Raw genomic sequence first — 15842 nt, 5'->3', positions numbered from 1 at the left:
GTTGAGAGCGTTCCACAGGGATGCTGGTCCATGTTGACTCCAAAGCTTCCCACAATTGTGTCAAGTTGGCTGGGAGTGGATTTCTACTCCGAATAGCTTGTTCCATCTCCTCCCACAGATGCACAATTGGATTGAGATCTGGTGACTCGGCAGGCCACTGCAGTAAGCTGAATTCACTGTCATGTTCTTGGAACCATTCCTGGACAAGCATTGTGGCATGGGGCATAATCCTGCAAAAAATATATATTTGCAGAAGGATACACTGATTGGAAAGGATTCTTTAGATATCCTGTAGCATTCAAACATTGCTAAACTTTTGTCAAGGGGCCCAATGTGTGCCCTGAAAACACACCCTACGCCATCACACCACCACCGTGCATTGCTGACACACGGCATGGATGTATGCAGTGGTGTAAAGTACTTAAGTAAAAATCATTTAAATAACTACTTTAGTAGTATCTGTACTTTACTATTTTTGATAACTTTTATTTCACTACATTCCTAAAGAAAATAATGTACTTTTTACTCCATACATTTTCCCTGACACCCAAAAGTACTCGTTACATTTTTTTATGATTAGCAGGACAGAAAATGATCCAATTCACATACTTATCAAGATAACATCCCTGATCTCTGATCTGGCAGACTCACTGTGTTGGAGTGTGCCCCTGGCTATCTGTAATATTTAAAAAACAAGACAATTGTGTCATCTGGTCTGCAGATTAGCCCCTTTTTTTCAATTTTCGCCTAAAATGACATACCCAAATCTAACTGCTTGTAGCTCAGGCCCTGAAGCAAGGATATGCATATTCTTAGTACCATTTGAAAGGCAACACTTTGAAGTTTATGGAAATGTGAAACGAAAGAAGGAGAATATAACACAATAGATCTGGTAAAAGATAATAGATAGAAAAAACAACCGCTCGTTTGTATATATTTTTTTAATATAAGAGAAAGGCCATAATGTATTATTCCAGCCCAGGTATCAGTGTATGTGCAATGTTTTAGACTGATCCAATGAACCATTGCATTTCTGGTCAAAATTTGTGTCAAGACTGCCCAAATCTGCTTAATTTGTTCATTAATAACTTTTCATGTTCAAAATTGTGCACTCTCCTCAAACAATAGCATGGTATACTTTCACTGTAATAGCTACTGTAAATTGGACAGTAATTTAAGCTTTCTGACAATATCAGATATGTCTATGTCCTGGGAAATTGTCTTGTCACTTACAACCTCATGCTAATCGCATTAGCCTACGTTAGCCGATCCCGAAGAAGATTTATAAATTTAAGGATTTTGAAATGATTCATTGTTTTACTTTTGATGAAGTATATTTTAGCAATTACATTTACTTTTGATACTTAAGTATATTTACAACCAAAAACTTTTAGACTTTTACTCAAGTAGTATTTTACTGGGTGACTCACTTTTACGTGAGTAATTTTCTATTAAGGTATCATTACTTTCACTCAAGTATGACAGTTAGGTACTTTTTCCACCACTGGATGCATGTACTTGTGGTTTCCTCCATACAATAGTCCTCCCATCAGCGTGAAACAGCAGGAACCGGGATTCATCAGACCAGGCAATAGTTTTCAAATTTTCCAGTGTCCAGTGTTCATTCCTTAGCCCACCTGGGTTCACCTGGTCAGTCTATGTCATGGAAAGAGCAGGTGTCCTTAATGTTTTGTACACTCAGTGTGTTGTGTCTACCAGCTCATTTCCACAGAAAACTGCAGAGGGAAGCAGTACCACCCAGTCAACCATCAGACTCCATAGTGAGACGCCTCACAGAGGATATTCAACCCTAAGGGCAAATCCAAGATCTCAGTATCTTTACAGTAGAAGCTAACAAAACACACAACCTGACATGGTGCACACTGATCAGTAAAGTAAAGAGAGGCTAACATTCTAGAACGCTTCCTTTCCTCTGCACAGTTCTCACAGTGAGAAACAATTGGATTACAAGTGTGTTCTACGCTTTCTTCATTTGATCCAATTCAAAGTTGACAATTATTTTATGAGATGAAAATTAAGTGATTGAGTGACTAATCATCGCTGGTCTGAGAGAACTGACAAGGCTTCTCTCCTTTATGTACACAATGGGGTATTTTAAATGGCCCAAATTGTAGAATCGCTTCTCACTGTCAGTGCAGTGATAAGGCTTCTCTCAAGTGTGTATCAGTTTTTGTGTCTTTTCATTGCCAAATCTGGAGAAACTCTTGCCACATTAAGAGCAGAAGTAAGGCTTCTCTCCTGTGTGTGTTCTCTGATGACCCTTTTAGCTCAGCTGTTATGAAAAAAAAAATCTAGTCAGATCAGTGGTAAGGCTTCTCTCCTTCATGTTTACCTTGGTGTCTTTTTAACTGGGCCATTCGAGAGAAACTCTTTCCACAGTCAGAGCAGGAGTAAGGCTTCTCTCCTGTGTGTGTTCTCTGATGAACTTTTAGGTCAGTTGATGTTGTGAAGCATTTTACACAGTCAGAGCAAGAGTAAGGCTTCACTCCTGTATGTATACGTTCATGTCTTCTTAAGTTTTCCAGTCGAGAGAAACTCTTTCCACAGTCAAAGCAGGAGTAAGGCTTCACTCCGGTATGTATGCGTTCGTGTGTTTTTAAATGGCCCAGTCGAGTGAAACTCTTTCCACATTCAGAGCAGGAGTAAGAATTCACTCCTGTATGTATACGTTCATGTGTTTTTAAGTCACCCAGTCGAGAGAAACTCTTTCCACAGTCAGAGCAGGAGTAAGGCTTCACTCCGGTATGTATGCGTTCGTGTGTTTTTAAGTTGCCCAGTCGAGAGAAATGATTTCCACAGTCAGAGCAGAAGTAAGGTTTCACTCCTGTATGTATACGTGCATGTGTTTTTAAGTGACACAGTCGAGAGAAACTCTTTCCACAGTCAGAGCAGGAGTAAGGCTTCACTCCAGTATGTATACCTTCATGTGTTTTTAAGTCGCCTAGTCGAGAGAAACTCATTCCACAGACAGAGCAGGAGTAAGGTTTCATTCCTGTATGTATACGTTCATGTGTTTTTAAGTTGCCCAGTCGAGAGAAACTCTTTCCACAGTCAGAGCAGGTGTAAGGCTTCTCTCCTGTGTGCATTCTCTGATGAACTGTCAGAGACCTTGATGTCGTGAATCTCTTCCCACAGTCAGTACAGGGATACAGATGCTGTCCTGTGTGTATTTTAAGGTGTTTTTTTAGCTTTGATAGAATTGGGAAAATCTCCTCACAATGTGGGCAGTGGTGAGACCTCTTAGCTCTGTGACCTTCCTGCTGTTGCTCTCTGGATGTGGAGAATGTCTCAACATGGTCTCCTGTGTGAACAACATCAGAAGAACCAGTCAGTTGGTGTGATATACATATGACTTCATAACAGTAGGCTGTACAATACAGGGAATAAAGCTATTAGAGCTGTCCCGACAAAAAAAGATATCCTGGTCAACCGAGTCTTTTCTTTCGACCAATCGAATTTTTACATTTTAAAACATGTATTTTTCCGTGTATATGTGTGTGAATAAAATCAACTATATGTAGGTTACTGAGCTTGTCTGATGCTTTAAGCACTGCGATTTAAAATGAAGACACAAAATACTCACGAGGAAGCCAAAGATCAATATAGCGTAACTAGAAGAAAATAAATCTGTTCCCGACTCTCCTCCTCCCGCTGCTGCGTTATGATTTTCGTGGAAGAGTTTCATTTAATTTATAATAAAGTCTTCATATCTCAAATCAATGTCATGTGGTTAATCAAAATTATATCTCAATTAAAATGATACAAAACTAAAAGTAACTTCCATTGCCATTGTCAAAACTAGCTTACATAAAGCCAACAAATAAAAACATTGCAGTCTGCAGGTAGAAAATATCCTGATGAAAATCGATATCCTATGAATCAAATTGGCTACACATGGCCTGTCTGCAAGAAACTTGAAACATTCTATTAATTTGGTCTGGCCTGTGCTAGCAAACTTGCAACAATGTATAAAATTTCTCAGTTTCTCGTACCAGCGAGCTCCAGACAGACAGACAGCTGTAGGCTATTTTGCGCAAGGGTAAGAAGTAATCAGGTAGGCCTATTTTATGACGTTTCCACTGGATCAGAGCATGACAGTTTTGGTGGTTATCAAAAGGGAGATAGCTGGAAATATTTTTCAAATAGGCTACGTTGAGGAACTATTATCATTCTTAATGGATGTAGAAACAGACTTTGTTTACTTGCTGTTTGAGCTGAACATTTGTTTATTTGAGAAACTCCACAGTGATGGTGAGTTAAGACAATCAGAAATAGTTTCAGATGCCCAAATGGGCACATTTATAGGCCTACATTTGCACAGAGGCCAGCTAGCCTATAGGCCCACTTCTATGCGTAATCAGGTGTGTGTCTTTACTCAACATGGACAGGAGCACTCTAACCAAAAGACAATGAAAAAATTGACAACTCGGAAAATGGAATGAAATAAACCAAAATTTTTCTCACAAGTGTAGCCTAGGTTGTACGCTCTGCAAACAATGTCCACTCCTACAATGACAATGGTAAGACTGTAATAATAATATATTGAATGCATTACCGTAACCAAACAAACATTGTAGATTAGAAGTGAGGGAATTATCGGTAGGCTAAATGTACTACTGGTGATACTGGTGTGCCATCCCCTCCGCAATGGACTAGTCCACTCAGACAGGCAACGGACTAGTCCACCCAGACAGGCAACGGACTAGTCCACCCAGACAGGCAACGGACTAGTCCACCCAGACAGGCAACGGACTAGTCCACCCAGACAGGCAACGGATTAGTCCACTCAGACAGGCAACGGACTAGTCCACTCAGACAGGCAACGGACTAGTCCACTCAGACAGGCAACGGACTAGTCCACTCAGACAGGCAACGGACTAGTCCACTCAGACAGGCAACGGATTAGTCCACTATGACAGGCAACGGACTAGTCCACCCAGACAGGCAACGGACTAGTCCACCCAGACAGGCAACGGACTAGTCCACTCAGACAGGCAACGGACTAGTCCACTCAGACAGGCAACGGACTAGTCCACTCAGACAGGCAACGGACTAGTCCACTCAGACTCATTTCATATCATCCTCCACTCACTATCACAAGGGTTAGTAACTACAGACTCATTTCATATCATCCTCCTCTCACTATCACAAGGGTTAGTAACTACACAGACTCATTTCATATCATCCTCCACTCACTATCACAAGGGTTAGTAACTACACAGACTCATTTCATAGAACTTTAAAACACTTGCAGTTTGTCTACTTCACTTCTTTAGTCTACTCTCTGAACACTCCAGATAGCCCAGTTGTTCAGGGATGTGTTGTCAGAATTACAGAATTCAACCTATCAACAGACTGGGTCATAAATTAAGGAGGTCTAATTAATAGATAGAACCTGCTCTTACCAATCTTCTCCTCCTCTTCTTCATCTTTAATGATGACATTCAGCTCCAGTGTTTGACTGCAGTCTTCCAGCTTCACTGATGCCATCTCTGGATCCTGCAGTGCAAACTGGGCTCCACTGTCACAATCAGGACCCAGTGACTGTAGGTTTGTGTGGAAGGAGAGAGGAGGGCTGGGTTTTGTCCTCACTGTTGACTTGACCAGAGTCGGCCTGTAGTAATAAAGATAAACACACACAAAAGTTAGTCTTAACAGTTATGGCACTTTATTCTCTAAAAATATATTAGATCAGGTCGCTAAACATTGACAACAAACCATTTATTAATTTCCCATTAGACAAAGTGCACACCTTAAATTACACAACATTAGTGTACATAACCTACAGTAGATTTCCTGAATTCACATAAATGACAAAAACCATTTAGTACAAGGTTGCAGTTGTTTTAGGCAGCACTATTCACCTGAATAATCTAGATGGCGGGGTTAAAGACATTTACAAACCATAGCACCCAATTTGAAGAAGGCAATGCTCTGATAATTGGCTTATTGCTCCTAACCCATAGGAATCCCCACACAGTTGACTACTTTAAAATGGTAGAAGCCCTCAGTGGCAATGTCCATCCTAAAACGGGAAATCGTTATCCCAAAGGTGGGAAGGCAGGGGACAAGCTTAGGTCCAAAACAAGCTCATAGAAAAGCATTAGCCTTTTTCTCTAGGATTTACACACACCAAGACCCTACCCCTGCATCTCACACCAGCAAAGTTGCAAGATCACCACATCTTCCTCTCTGGCAAGCGGTTTAAAATAGCTATTTACATTTGTGGTTTGGTCCAAAAGAATGGTTCATATGGACACAAACACATTGAGACATTATTTTACTGTAATAGAGAAGTTACTTTTTCTATCAATATCCTTTTTATGTCTCAACTACTCAGATTGAGAGCAGAGCTACACTACTAAAACCAGAGTATCAATGAACATTAATTCTAGAAAATGAATGCTAGTATTAGTACTGCTAGCAGTATTTTAGCCAAATACTATTATAACAGCTCTCTAGTCTGTTTTATAAATGTGCAATAAGCATAAAACAATTATATAAGGAATTGGCAACTCGTTCTCATTCTGAGAAATAAGGTAGGCCACTTGATTTTAACATCTGAACAAAGTGGACAGGCTAATATGCTTTTCAAACAGTTGGAGACTGTAGACAGAAGGGTGTGTTCATAACAATTCAACTGTTAAACCTTGTTAGCAAATAGATCCAAGCTGACTAAACTTGAAATCTAAATATTAGCTGGTTAATCACTAGCACGTGGGCTTGAGATATTGTTGATGAGACAGACCTGTGTTCATTTTCTATAGGCTAATAATGCCTGCTACATTAAGTTAGTCCATTTTTAACAAAGGGTAATTTTCATTGACAGAATTGAAAGCCAGATCAGTGATTATTGCAACAGCAAAAAAAGCAGGTTCAACTATTTTGATCAAATAATAAATTATTAGTGGATGTTATGGTTGTGGATGGCTTATATTTAGCCTCAGTATAACTTCACAAGCCCTGAATTCATTAGATTATTGCTGACTGTTTGAAAGGCAGTGTATTCAACCTTTAATTGTACATCGCTTATTTAGAGAAAAACTAAATCGAGATATATCGTGAATCGCCTAGATGTTTGAAAACTCAAGCTAAAGCTGTATGATTTTTTTTGTCCATATCGCCCAGCCCTAACAGAGTACTTTACTCTAAAGTGCAATACAATACTTTATACTGTACCATACTCTGTACTGTTGTACTCTACTGTACTGAATTAAATTGTACTTTTCTTTCCTGTACTCTGCTGTAGTGCTTTCCAATCTTGAGAAATGAACTATGTTTCCAATAACTTGTCCAGAGATGGGGGTTTTTGTCGCCATTTAGAAAAAGTTGAAATAGAAAATAGATCCAACAATTTCCCGCTCGGGTGTATTTCCATTTAACCATCTTGTGTGGATAAAACCTACAGTGTCGGCCTATAACTTTGTTTTATGAATGTCCATCCATGTGGTTGGCCTAGCGTTTGTAAAACAGCCAGTTGCATTGGCTTTATTAGTCCTGGTTCCTGTGACTAATCATTTTGTCTATTTAAGCGCTGAAAAGGCCCATCAGCTACCCAACTTTATCAGGTGTAACCCTGCAATAGACTGACTGGGAAGGTGATGTTTCACAGTCAGTCCTGCAATAAGAGCTAAGAAGCTAATATGTGTTAATTCTTTAAATTAGTTTTCTGTTGGTGTCACCTGTTTCGTGGGAGCACAATCTAACTCGTTTCATAAATTCATATAAGAATGCCCCCAATCCAATGATGTTGTTTTGGATTTCAGTTTTTTCCCAAAATAATTCGTTATTGTAATTCATTGTAAATTGAGTAACAACAATACAACCATGTTTTGCGTTATTTTGTCCAAATATGACATGATTACACTATTTTGTATCAGTTTATCACTTTCAAAGAGGGACTTTTATTTTGAGTGCGAACCACAAAATCCACTATTGTGGCTAGCTTCACATAGGCCTGGTACCCGCTTGTCCCTACCTATGTCCAGATGTATTATGTAGAACAAACATGCCTGATTCTAAGGTATCATGTCAGTTCTATTCAGAGGATTTCTATCTGCAACTTTCCATAACGTTTTTGTATTGAACATCCCCAGGCGAAACTCACTGAGCTATATACGACCAGCAAAGCCTAACAAATGAACGTGTTGTGGACCCCGCACCGTGTGCTTTTTTAAAATCACGTTCTTCACTCACTCGGTTTGACACAAAACCTTTCCCAAACGTATTAATACCTTGACTGGTTTGTTATCTAACATGTCATGACATTATTTCGATATTAGACAGTTTAGAAGTGCTATTACATACCTGTAGTAATAAAGAGAAAAGGACAGCACAGTTCTTGCGTTTTTATTATTCTGAAGAATGGTGTGCGCTTACCGGAACTTCCTGTTCCCCCCCACTACCACAGTGCCACAGCGACATCTATTGGACTGATGGACTAACTACTGCTAAAGCATGTAGAATGTAAGTGATATTGATTAGCTAGACTAATAAAAGTTGGTTTAAAAAACTAAAGCGGTGTCTGTTTTAGTGTCTACGTTTCTAAACCTATTACATATTCATTGTAGATGATCTCTGAAGATCATCAAGAACCTCAGCCACCAGAGACACGGCCTGTTCACCCTGCTACCATCTATCAGGCGGAGACAGTACAGGTGCGTCAAAGCTGGGGCAGAGAGAATGAAACCGCTTCTATCTCCAGGCCACAAGACTGTTAAACAGTCATCACTGATTTGATTTAGAGAATATTGGTGACTAACAACTTGGCTTGTCCCAGTGTGTAGAGGTGTCATGACATGTATTGAGTAGAGAAATACAGATATATATATTATTTTGAATGCCTTGAATTAAACAAAAGCATTATATTTACTGTGAAGATCCCCCCCCCCCCCAAAAAAAAACCTATGATGATTCAGATCAATAAAGTTACAGTTCTCTAGCAGGGCTCCCGAATGGCACTGCGGTCAGTGCTAGAGGCGTCACTACAGACACCCTGGTTCGAATCCAGGCTGTATCACAACCGGCCATGATTGGGAGTCCCATAGGGTGCCGCAAAATTGGCCCAACAGCGTCCGGGTTTGGCCAGTGTAGGTCATCATTGTAAATAAGGATTTGTTCTTAACTAACTTGCCTAATTAAATAAAGGTTAAATTATAGGTCTCACAGCTGCTTATGCTGACAAAACATGTTAGAGAATAGGTCAGATTTAGCTTTGTGATGCTCATTTCAACTTCCTGTCTTGTTCAGCTTCAGATAAACACTAAATATTTCACTTAAAATATGTTTTTTTTGTAATTCATTATACAAGAGAATTAAAGTTTGACCAGTACAAATTAATGTACAAACTTTATTTTTCATGGGAAGATCAATTAAGCTGGCTTCAATGGAGCTGTCCAAACATATTCATCAATGACTCAAATAGCAAATCTAGTTTTAAAATAAAATGTAATAAACACATATACTTTAGTTTATTGATGTACAGGCTATGTAGTAAAAAATGTCTCCCCCCAAACTAATTGTGAAAACTTATCATCACACCATCTCTATCTGATACATGTAGTGTCTGCCAGCTCATTACCACAGAAAACTGCAGAGGGAACTACTACCACCCAGTTAACCAGCCCCACAGAGGATATTCAACCTTAAGGGCAAATCCAAGGTGATCTCAATATCTTTCCAGTAGAAGCTAACAAAACACACCAAAACTGACAAGGTGAATACTAACATTCTATAACGCTCCCTTTCCTCTGCACAGTTCTCTCACAGTGAGAAACAATAGGATTACAGTAAATTGTGCTACGATTTATTGAGAATTTAGTGATGGAATGATTTTAATTTTAGCTAGTCAGAGAACAGATGAGGATTCTCACATGTATATGTTGGTGTCCTTTTAAGTTGCTCTGCTGATAGAAAATATTGCCACAGTCAGAACAGGAGTAGGGCTTTTCTCCAGTGTTGAATTATGAACTGTCAGATCTCTTGATATTTTGCAGCTCTTCCCACAGACAGAGCAGGGATACAGATTCTCTCCTGTGTGTATTTTTAAGGAACGTTGCACAAAGGGGGGGGGGGGGGTGACTGTAACCGATGTGGTATTTTTTATACACAAGAGAAAAAAGTGGTTGCCCAGCATAAATTCATGTACAAACATTATTTTTCATTACATTCTTGTCATTCAGCAATTTTTATCCAGAGCGACTTACAAGACAAATAAGAGTTAATTGGCTTGCTCAAGGGCACAATGACAGATTTTTCACCTAGTCGGCTCGGGATTCAAACCAGCAACCTTTCAGTTACTGGCCCAACACTCTTAACCGCTAGGCTACCTGCCACCAGATCAATTAACTTCAATACAGTTATTCAAATACATTCATCATCAATGACTAAAATAATGTATCTAGTATTAAAATACAATTTAATACATACAATTAGATGATTCATAGCCTGTTTATCATTAAACAAAAGTTGTTTAGTAATAAAACAATCCACCCAAACTAACGCTAAAAACTGATCATCACACCATCCTTTCTGATATACACTGAGTGTACAAAACATTAGGAACACCTTCCTAATATTGAGTTGCACCCCCTTTGTCCTCAGAACATCCTCAATTCATCAGGGCATAGACTGTCCAAGGTGTTGAGAGCGTTCCACAGGGATGCTGGTCCATGTTGACTCCAATGCTTCCTACAACTGTGGCAAGTTGGCTGGGAGTGGATCTACTCTGAATAGCTTGTTCTATCTCCTCCCACAGATGAACAATTGGATTGAGATCTGGTGACTCGGCAGGCCACTACAGTAAGCTGAATTCACTGTCATGTTCTTGGAACCATTCCTGGACAGGCCTTGTGGGGCATAATCCTGCTGAAAAAATCTATTTGCAGATGGATACACTGCTGCCATGAAGGGAGGCACCTGATTGGCAATGATTATTTAGATATCCTGTGGCATTCAAACATTGCGCAACTTTTATCAAGGGGCCCAATGTGTCCTGAAAACACCCCACGCCATCGCACCATCAGCCTGCAATGCTGACACACAGCATGGATGCATACAGTGGTGTAAAGTACTTAAGAATACATTATTTTAAGAACTACTTTAGTTGTATCTGTACTTTACTATTTATATTTTTATATAAATATTACATTTATTCATATTGTTGACAACTTTTACGTCACTAAATTCCAAAAGAAAATAAAGTACTTTTTACTCCATACATTTTCCCTGACGCCCAAAAGTACTCTTTACATTTTTTATGATTAGCAGGACAGAAAATGGTCCAATTCACACATTTATGAAGATAACATCCCTGGTCATCCCTACTGCCTCTAATCTGGCGGACTCACTAAACACAAATGCTCTGTTTGTAAATGATGTCTGAGTGTTGGAGTGTGCCCCTGGCTATCTGTAATATAAAAAAACAAGACAATTGTGCGGTCTGGTTTGCTTAATTTTAAGGAATTTAAAATGATTCATACTTTTACTTTTGATACTTAAGTATATCTACAACCAAATACTTTTAGACTTTTACTCAAGTAGTATTTTACTGGGTGACTTTCACTTTTAATTGAGTCATTTTCTATGAAGGTAATTATCCCACCACTGGATGCATGTACTCGTGGTTTCCTCCATACCATAGTCCTCCCATCAGCGTGAAACAGCAGGAACCGGGAGATTCATCAGACCAGGCAATAGTTTTCCAATTTTCCAGTGTCCAGTGTTTTCATTCCTTAGCCCACTGCAACTGCAGTTTGTTGATTTTTGCTGAAAGCTAATGAGGATCTATAGTAAATACACAAAAACTATATCATTAAGGATCATAGCTTTCACCTGGGTTCAGCTGGTCAGTCTACTCATGGAAAGAACAGGTGTCTATAATGTTTTGTACACTCAGTGTAGGTTGTGTCTACTAGCTCATTCCCACAGAAAACTGCAGAGGGAAGCAGTACCACCCAGTCAACCATCAGAATCCATTGTGAGACACCTCACAGGATATTCAACCCTAAGGGCAAATCCAACGTCATCTCAATATCTTCACAGTAGAAGCTAACAAAACTCACCAAAACTGACCAGGTGCACACTGATCAGTGAAGTAAAGAGAGGCTAACATTCTATAACACTCCCTTTCCTCTGTACAGTTCTCTCACAGTGAGAAACAATAGGATTACAATAGAGTGTTCTACGCTTTATTCATTTGATCCAATTCAATGATACAATTCAGTTCCTTTATGTTTACCTTGGTGTCTTTTTAATTGGCCCATTCGAGAGAAAAGCTTTCCACAGTCAGAGCAGGAGAATAGCTTCTCTCCTGTGTATATGTTCATGTTGTTTTAAGTCGTTCAGTTGAGACTCTTCCCATAGTCAAAGAAGGAGTAAAGCTTAACTTGTGTGTGTTCTCTGATGAACTTTTAACCCAGTTGATGTGGTGAAGCATTTTACACAATCAGAGCAGGAGTAAGGCTTCTCCCCTGTGTGTGTTCTCTGATGAACTTTTAGCCCAGTTGATGTGGTGAAGCATTTTACACAATCAGAGCAGGAGTAAGGCTTCTCTCCTGTGTGTGTTCTCTGATGAACTTTTAGCGCAGTTGATGTTGTGAAGCATTTTTCACAGTCAGAGCAGAAGTTAGTCTTCTCTCCTGTATGTATATGTTCATGTGTTTTTAAGCGGCCCAGTCGAGAGAAACTCTTTCCACAGTCAGAGCAGGAGTAAGGCTTCTCTCCCTTATGTATATGTTGGTGTCTTTTTAAGTGGCCCAGTAGAGAGAAACTCTTTCCACAGTCAGAGCAGGAGTAAGGCTTCTCTCCTGTGTGTATACGTTCATGTCGTTTTAAGTGGCCCAGTAGAGAGAAACTCTTTCCACAGTCAGAGCAGGAGTAAGGCTTCTCTCCTGTGTGTATACGTTCATGTCGTTTTAAGTGGCCCAGTAGAGAGAAACTCACCGCACAGTCAGAGCAGAAGTAAGGTTTCTCTCCTGTGTGTGTTCTCTGATGAACTTTTAGCCTAGTTGATGTTGTGAAGCATTTTACACAATCAGAGCAGGAGTAAGGCTTCTCTCCTGTGTGTGTTCTCTGATGAACTTTTAGCTCAGTTGATGTTGTGAAGCATTTTACACAGTTAGAGCAGGAGTAAGGCTTCTCACCCGTATGTATACGTTCATGTGTTTTTAAGTGGTCCAGTACAGAGAAACTCTTTCCACAGTCAGAGCAGGAGTAAGGCTTCTCACCCGTATGTATACGTTCATGTTGTTTTAAGGTGCCCAGTTGAGAGAAACTCTTTCCACAGTCAGAGCAGGAGTAAGGCTTCTCTCCTGTGTGTGTTCGGTGATGAACTTTTAGCTCAGTTGATGTTGTGAAGCATTTTACGCAGTCAGAGCAAGAGTAAGGCTTCTCTCCTTTATGCACTCTCTGATGAACTGTCAGAGCCTTTAATGATGTGAAATTCTTCCCACCATCAGTATAGGAATACCGATTCTCTCCTGTGTGCATTTTTAGGTGTATTTTAAGCTTTGACAGAAATGGGAAAATCTCCTCACAATGTGGGCAGTGATGAGACCTCTTAGCTCTGTCATCTTCCTGCTGTTGCTCTCTAGATGTAGAGAATGTCTCAACACGGTCTCCTGTGTGAACAACATCAGAAGGACCAGTCAATTGGTGTGACATACATGTCAATCATATGTATTTTATGTAGCCCTTATTACATCAGAAGTTTTCACAAAGTGCTTTACAGTAACCCAGCCTCAATCCCCAAAGAGCAAGCAATGCAAATGTCGAAGCAAAGTGGCCACGAAAAACTCCCCAGCAAGCAGGAACCTTGGAAGAAATGTAGAGAGGAACCAGGCTCAAAGGGGTGGCCAGTCCTCTTCTGGCTGTACTGGGTGACATACGTATTCATATCAGTAGGCTGTACAATACAAAAGGGAATAAAACTATTCTAAAAGTGGGTAAAAGTCGTGAAAATTATGAGCCATATCATCCTCCACTCACTATCACAAGGGTTAGCAACCAGGCTGTATTACATCCGACCATGATTGGGAGTCCCATAGGGCGGCGCACAATTGGCCCAGCGTCGTCTGGGTTTGGCCGGGGTTAGGCCGTCAATGTAAATAATAATTTGTTCTTAACTGACTTGCCTAGTTAAATAAAAGGTTAAAAAAATACTAATTTTATAGAACTTTAAAACACTGGCAGTTTGTCTACTTCACTTCTTTAGTCTACTCTCTGATCACTCCAGATAACCCAGTGAATAAAACAAATGCTGGCAATACTGGTGTCAAACCATGCAAGTCTCAGTAGCATGAAATAACATCTACCTTCTCATTAAAACAGTTCATCATGAAACAGTTCTACTGCAACTTTTCATACACAGTGGGAAGTTGGAATGATTAACACAAACTTAGTTAGATAGAACCTGTGCTTACCATGAGAAACAGATTTCCCAATCTTCTCCTCCTCTTCTTCATCTTTAATGTTGACATTCAGCTCCAGTGTTTGACTGCAGTCTTCCAGCTTCACTGATGCCATCTTTGGATCCTGTGGTGCAAACTGGGCTCCACTGTCACAATCAGGACCCAGTGACTGTAGGTTTGGACTCAGTGTGGAAGGAGAGAAGCAGGCTGGGTTTGTCCTCACTGTTGATATTACCGGCCTCAGACTTAATTCTAGTCTTCCTGTAGTAACAAGGAGAAACAGACAAAAAGTTACTGTCTTGACAGTTGTGGAACTTTCTTTATTCTCTATTAAAATATATTCAATTTTTTCTTGTTCAATTATCTAATTCAGTGCATGACTTGGACTGAAATAGTTGTCAATACTCATCTTGGTACTGTTTATATTTAGATGCAGGAGCTCCACAATACTGTTGAGGTAATATTCTATAAGAACATGAGCTCAAGCAGTAGAAAATGATGGTGCCGGTATTCAGCTCCAGTGAGCTCCTGTCCATCTCATGTCAATAGATCAGGTAGGTAAGCATCGACAACAAAACATTAATTCATTCAAATTAGACAAAGTACACGCTACACAACGTAACTAAACTTAACCTATAGTAGATTTCTTGGATTTACATAAATTAATAAATGACTCAAAAACTATTTAGTACGAGGTTGCAGTATGTTTTAGGCAGCACTATTTTCCTGAATAACCTTGTCTTCACTGTATTATATCAATCAAAAACCAATTGTATTTCCCGTTCACATCATATTAACAATTTATAGACAAAGATAGAAACTGAATGTGTCTGAAAATTACTACATAAAATTGTCTCTTTGATGCAGACAGAGTGGCCGCCGCGGTTTTCCCAGCTCGTGAATTTTAAATAAAACCAATAACATGCAAAATAAATGTATTATTTATGAAATTACCTTGAGAAAATGATGTACATCCACTCAGACAAACCCAGTCTCTAGCTTTGTGGCTTGTAAAATAGTTATCACGTTCTTCACTTGGTTTGACACAAAAATAACAAATCAACCCTTTACCAAACGTGATAATACCTTCACGGATGTTACCTAGCATGGTATGACATTTTCCTTTGATATTAGGAAGTTGAAACCTGCTAATTACATACCTGTAGTAATAAATATAAAAGGACACAAATATTATCTTCTTAACATCAGAGTTCTGGCGCTTTCTTTATTCTGTAGAATGGTGCGTGCCTGCCCGGAACTTCCTGTTCCCCCACTACCACAGTGCAGCCACAGTGCAGCCACAGTGCAGCCACAGTGCAGCCACAGTGCAGCCACAGTGCAGCCACAGTGCAGCCACAGTGCAGCCACAGTGCAGCCACAGTGCAGCCACAGTGCAGCCACAGTGCAGCCACA

At 39.8% G+C, this 15842-nt stretch overlaps 4 protein-coding genes across 8 annotated transcripts in view; all 4 read right to left on the bottom strand.

Moving 5' to 3' along the window:
• The window catches only part of LOC115179515 (zinc finger protein OZF), a 919448-nt gene that overhangs the window by 208999 nt on the left and 694607 nt on the right, over positions 1 to 15842 (bottom strand). The window lies entirely within an intron of this gene.
• The window catches only part of LOC115179539 (gastrula zinc finger protein XlCGF17.1-like), a 558171-nt gene that overhangs the window by 155237 nt on the left and 387092 nt on the right, over positions 1 to 15842 (bottom strand). The window lies entirely within an intron of this gene.
• LOC115179217 (gastrula zinc finger protein XlCGF17.1-like) lies at positions 1298 to 15537 on the bottom strand. Its single transcript, XM_029740610.1, has 3 exons — positions 15516 to 15537; positions 14442 to 14471; positions 1298 to 3322 (listed from the first exon to the last, which is right to left on the bottom strand). Exons 1-3 carry the CDS (start codon positions 15535 to 15537, stop codon positions 2322 to 2324), a joined length of 1053 nt encoding a protein of 350 aa, XP_029596470.1. The 3' UTR covers positions 1298 to 2321.
• Positions 12196 to 14495, bottom strand: LOC115179531 (oocyte zinc finger protein XlCOF22). The gene is made up of 2 exons (XM_029741147.1): positions 14442 to 14495; positions 12196 to 13640 (listed from the first exon to the last, which is right to left on the bottom strand). The coding sequence occupies exon 2, from the start codon at positions 13507 to 13509 to the stop codon at positions 12403 to 12405; it is 1107 nt and encodes a 368-aa protein (XP_029597007.1). The 5' UTR covers positions 13510 to 13640; positions 14442 to 14495; the 3' UTR covers positions 12196 to 12402.

Source organism: Salmo trutta, chromosome 39, assembly GCF_901001165.1.
Source record: "Salmo trutta chromosome 39, fSalTru1.1, whole genome shotgun sequence".
Lineage (NCBI taxonomy): Eukaryota > Metazoa > Chordata > Actinopteri > Salmoniformes > Salmonidae > Salmo > Salmo trutta.
Note: the sequence above shows the minus strand (reverse complement) of the source record. Positions and strands in the feature narration are given on the sequence as shown.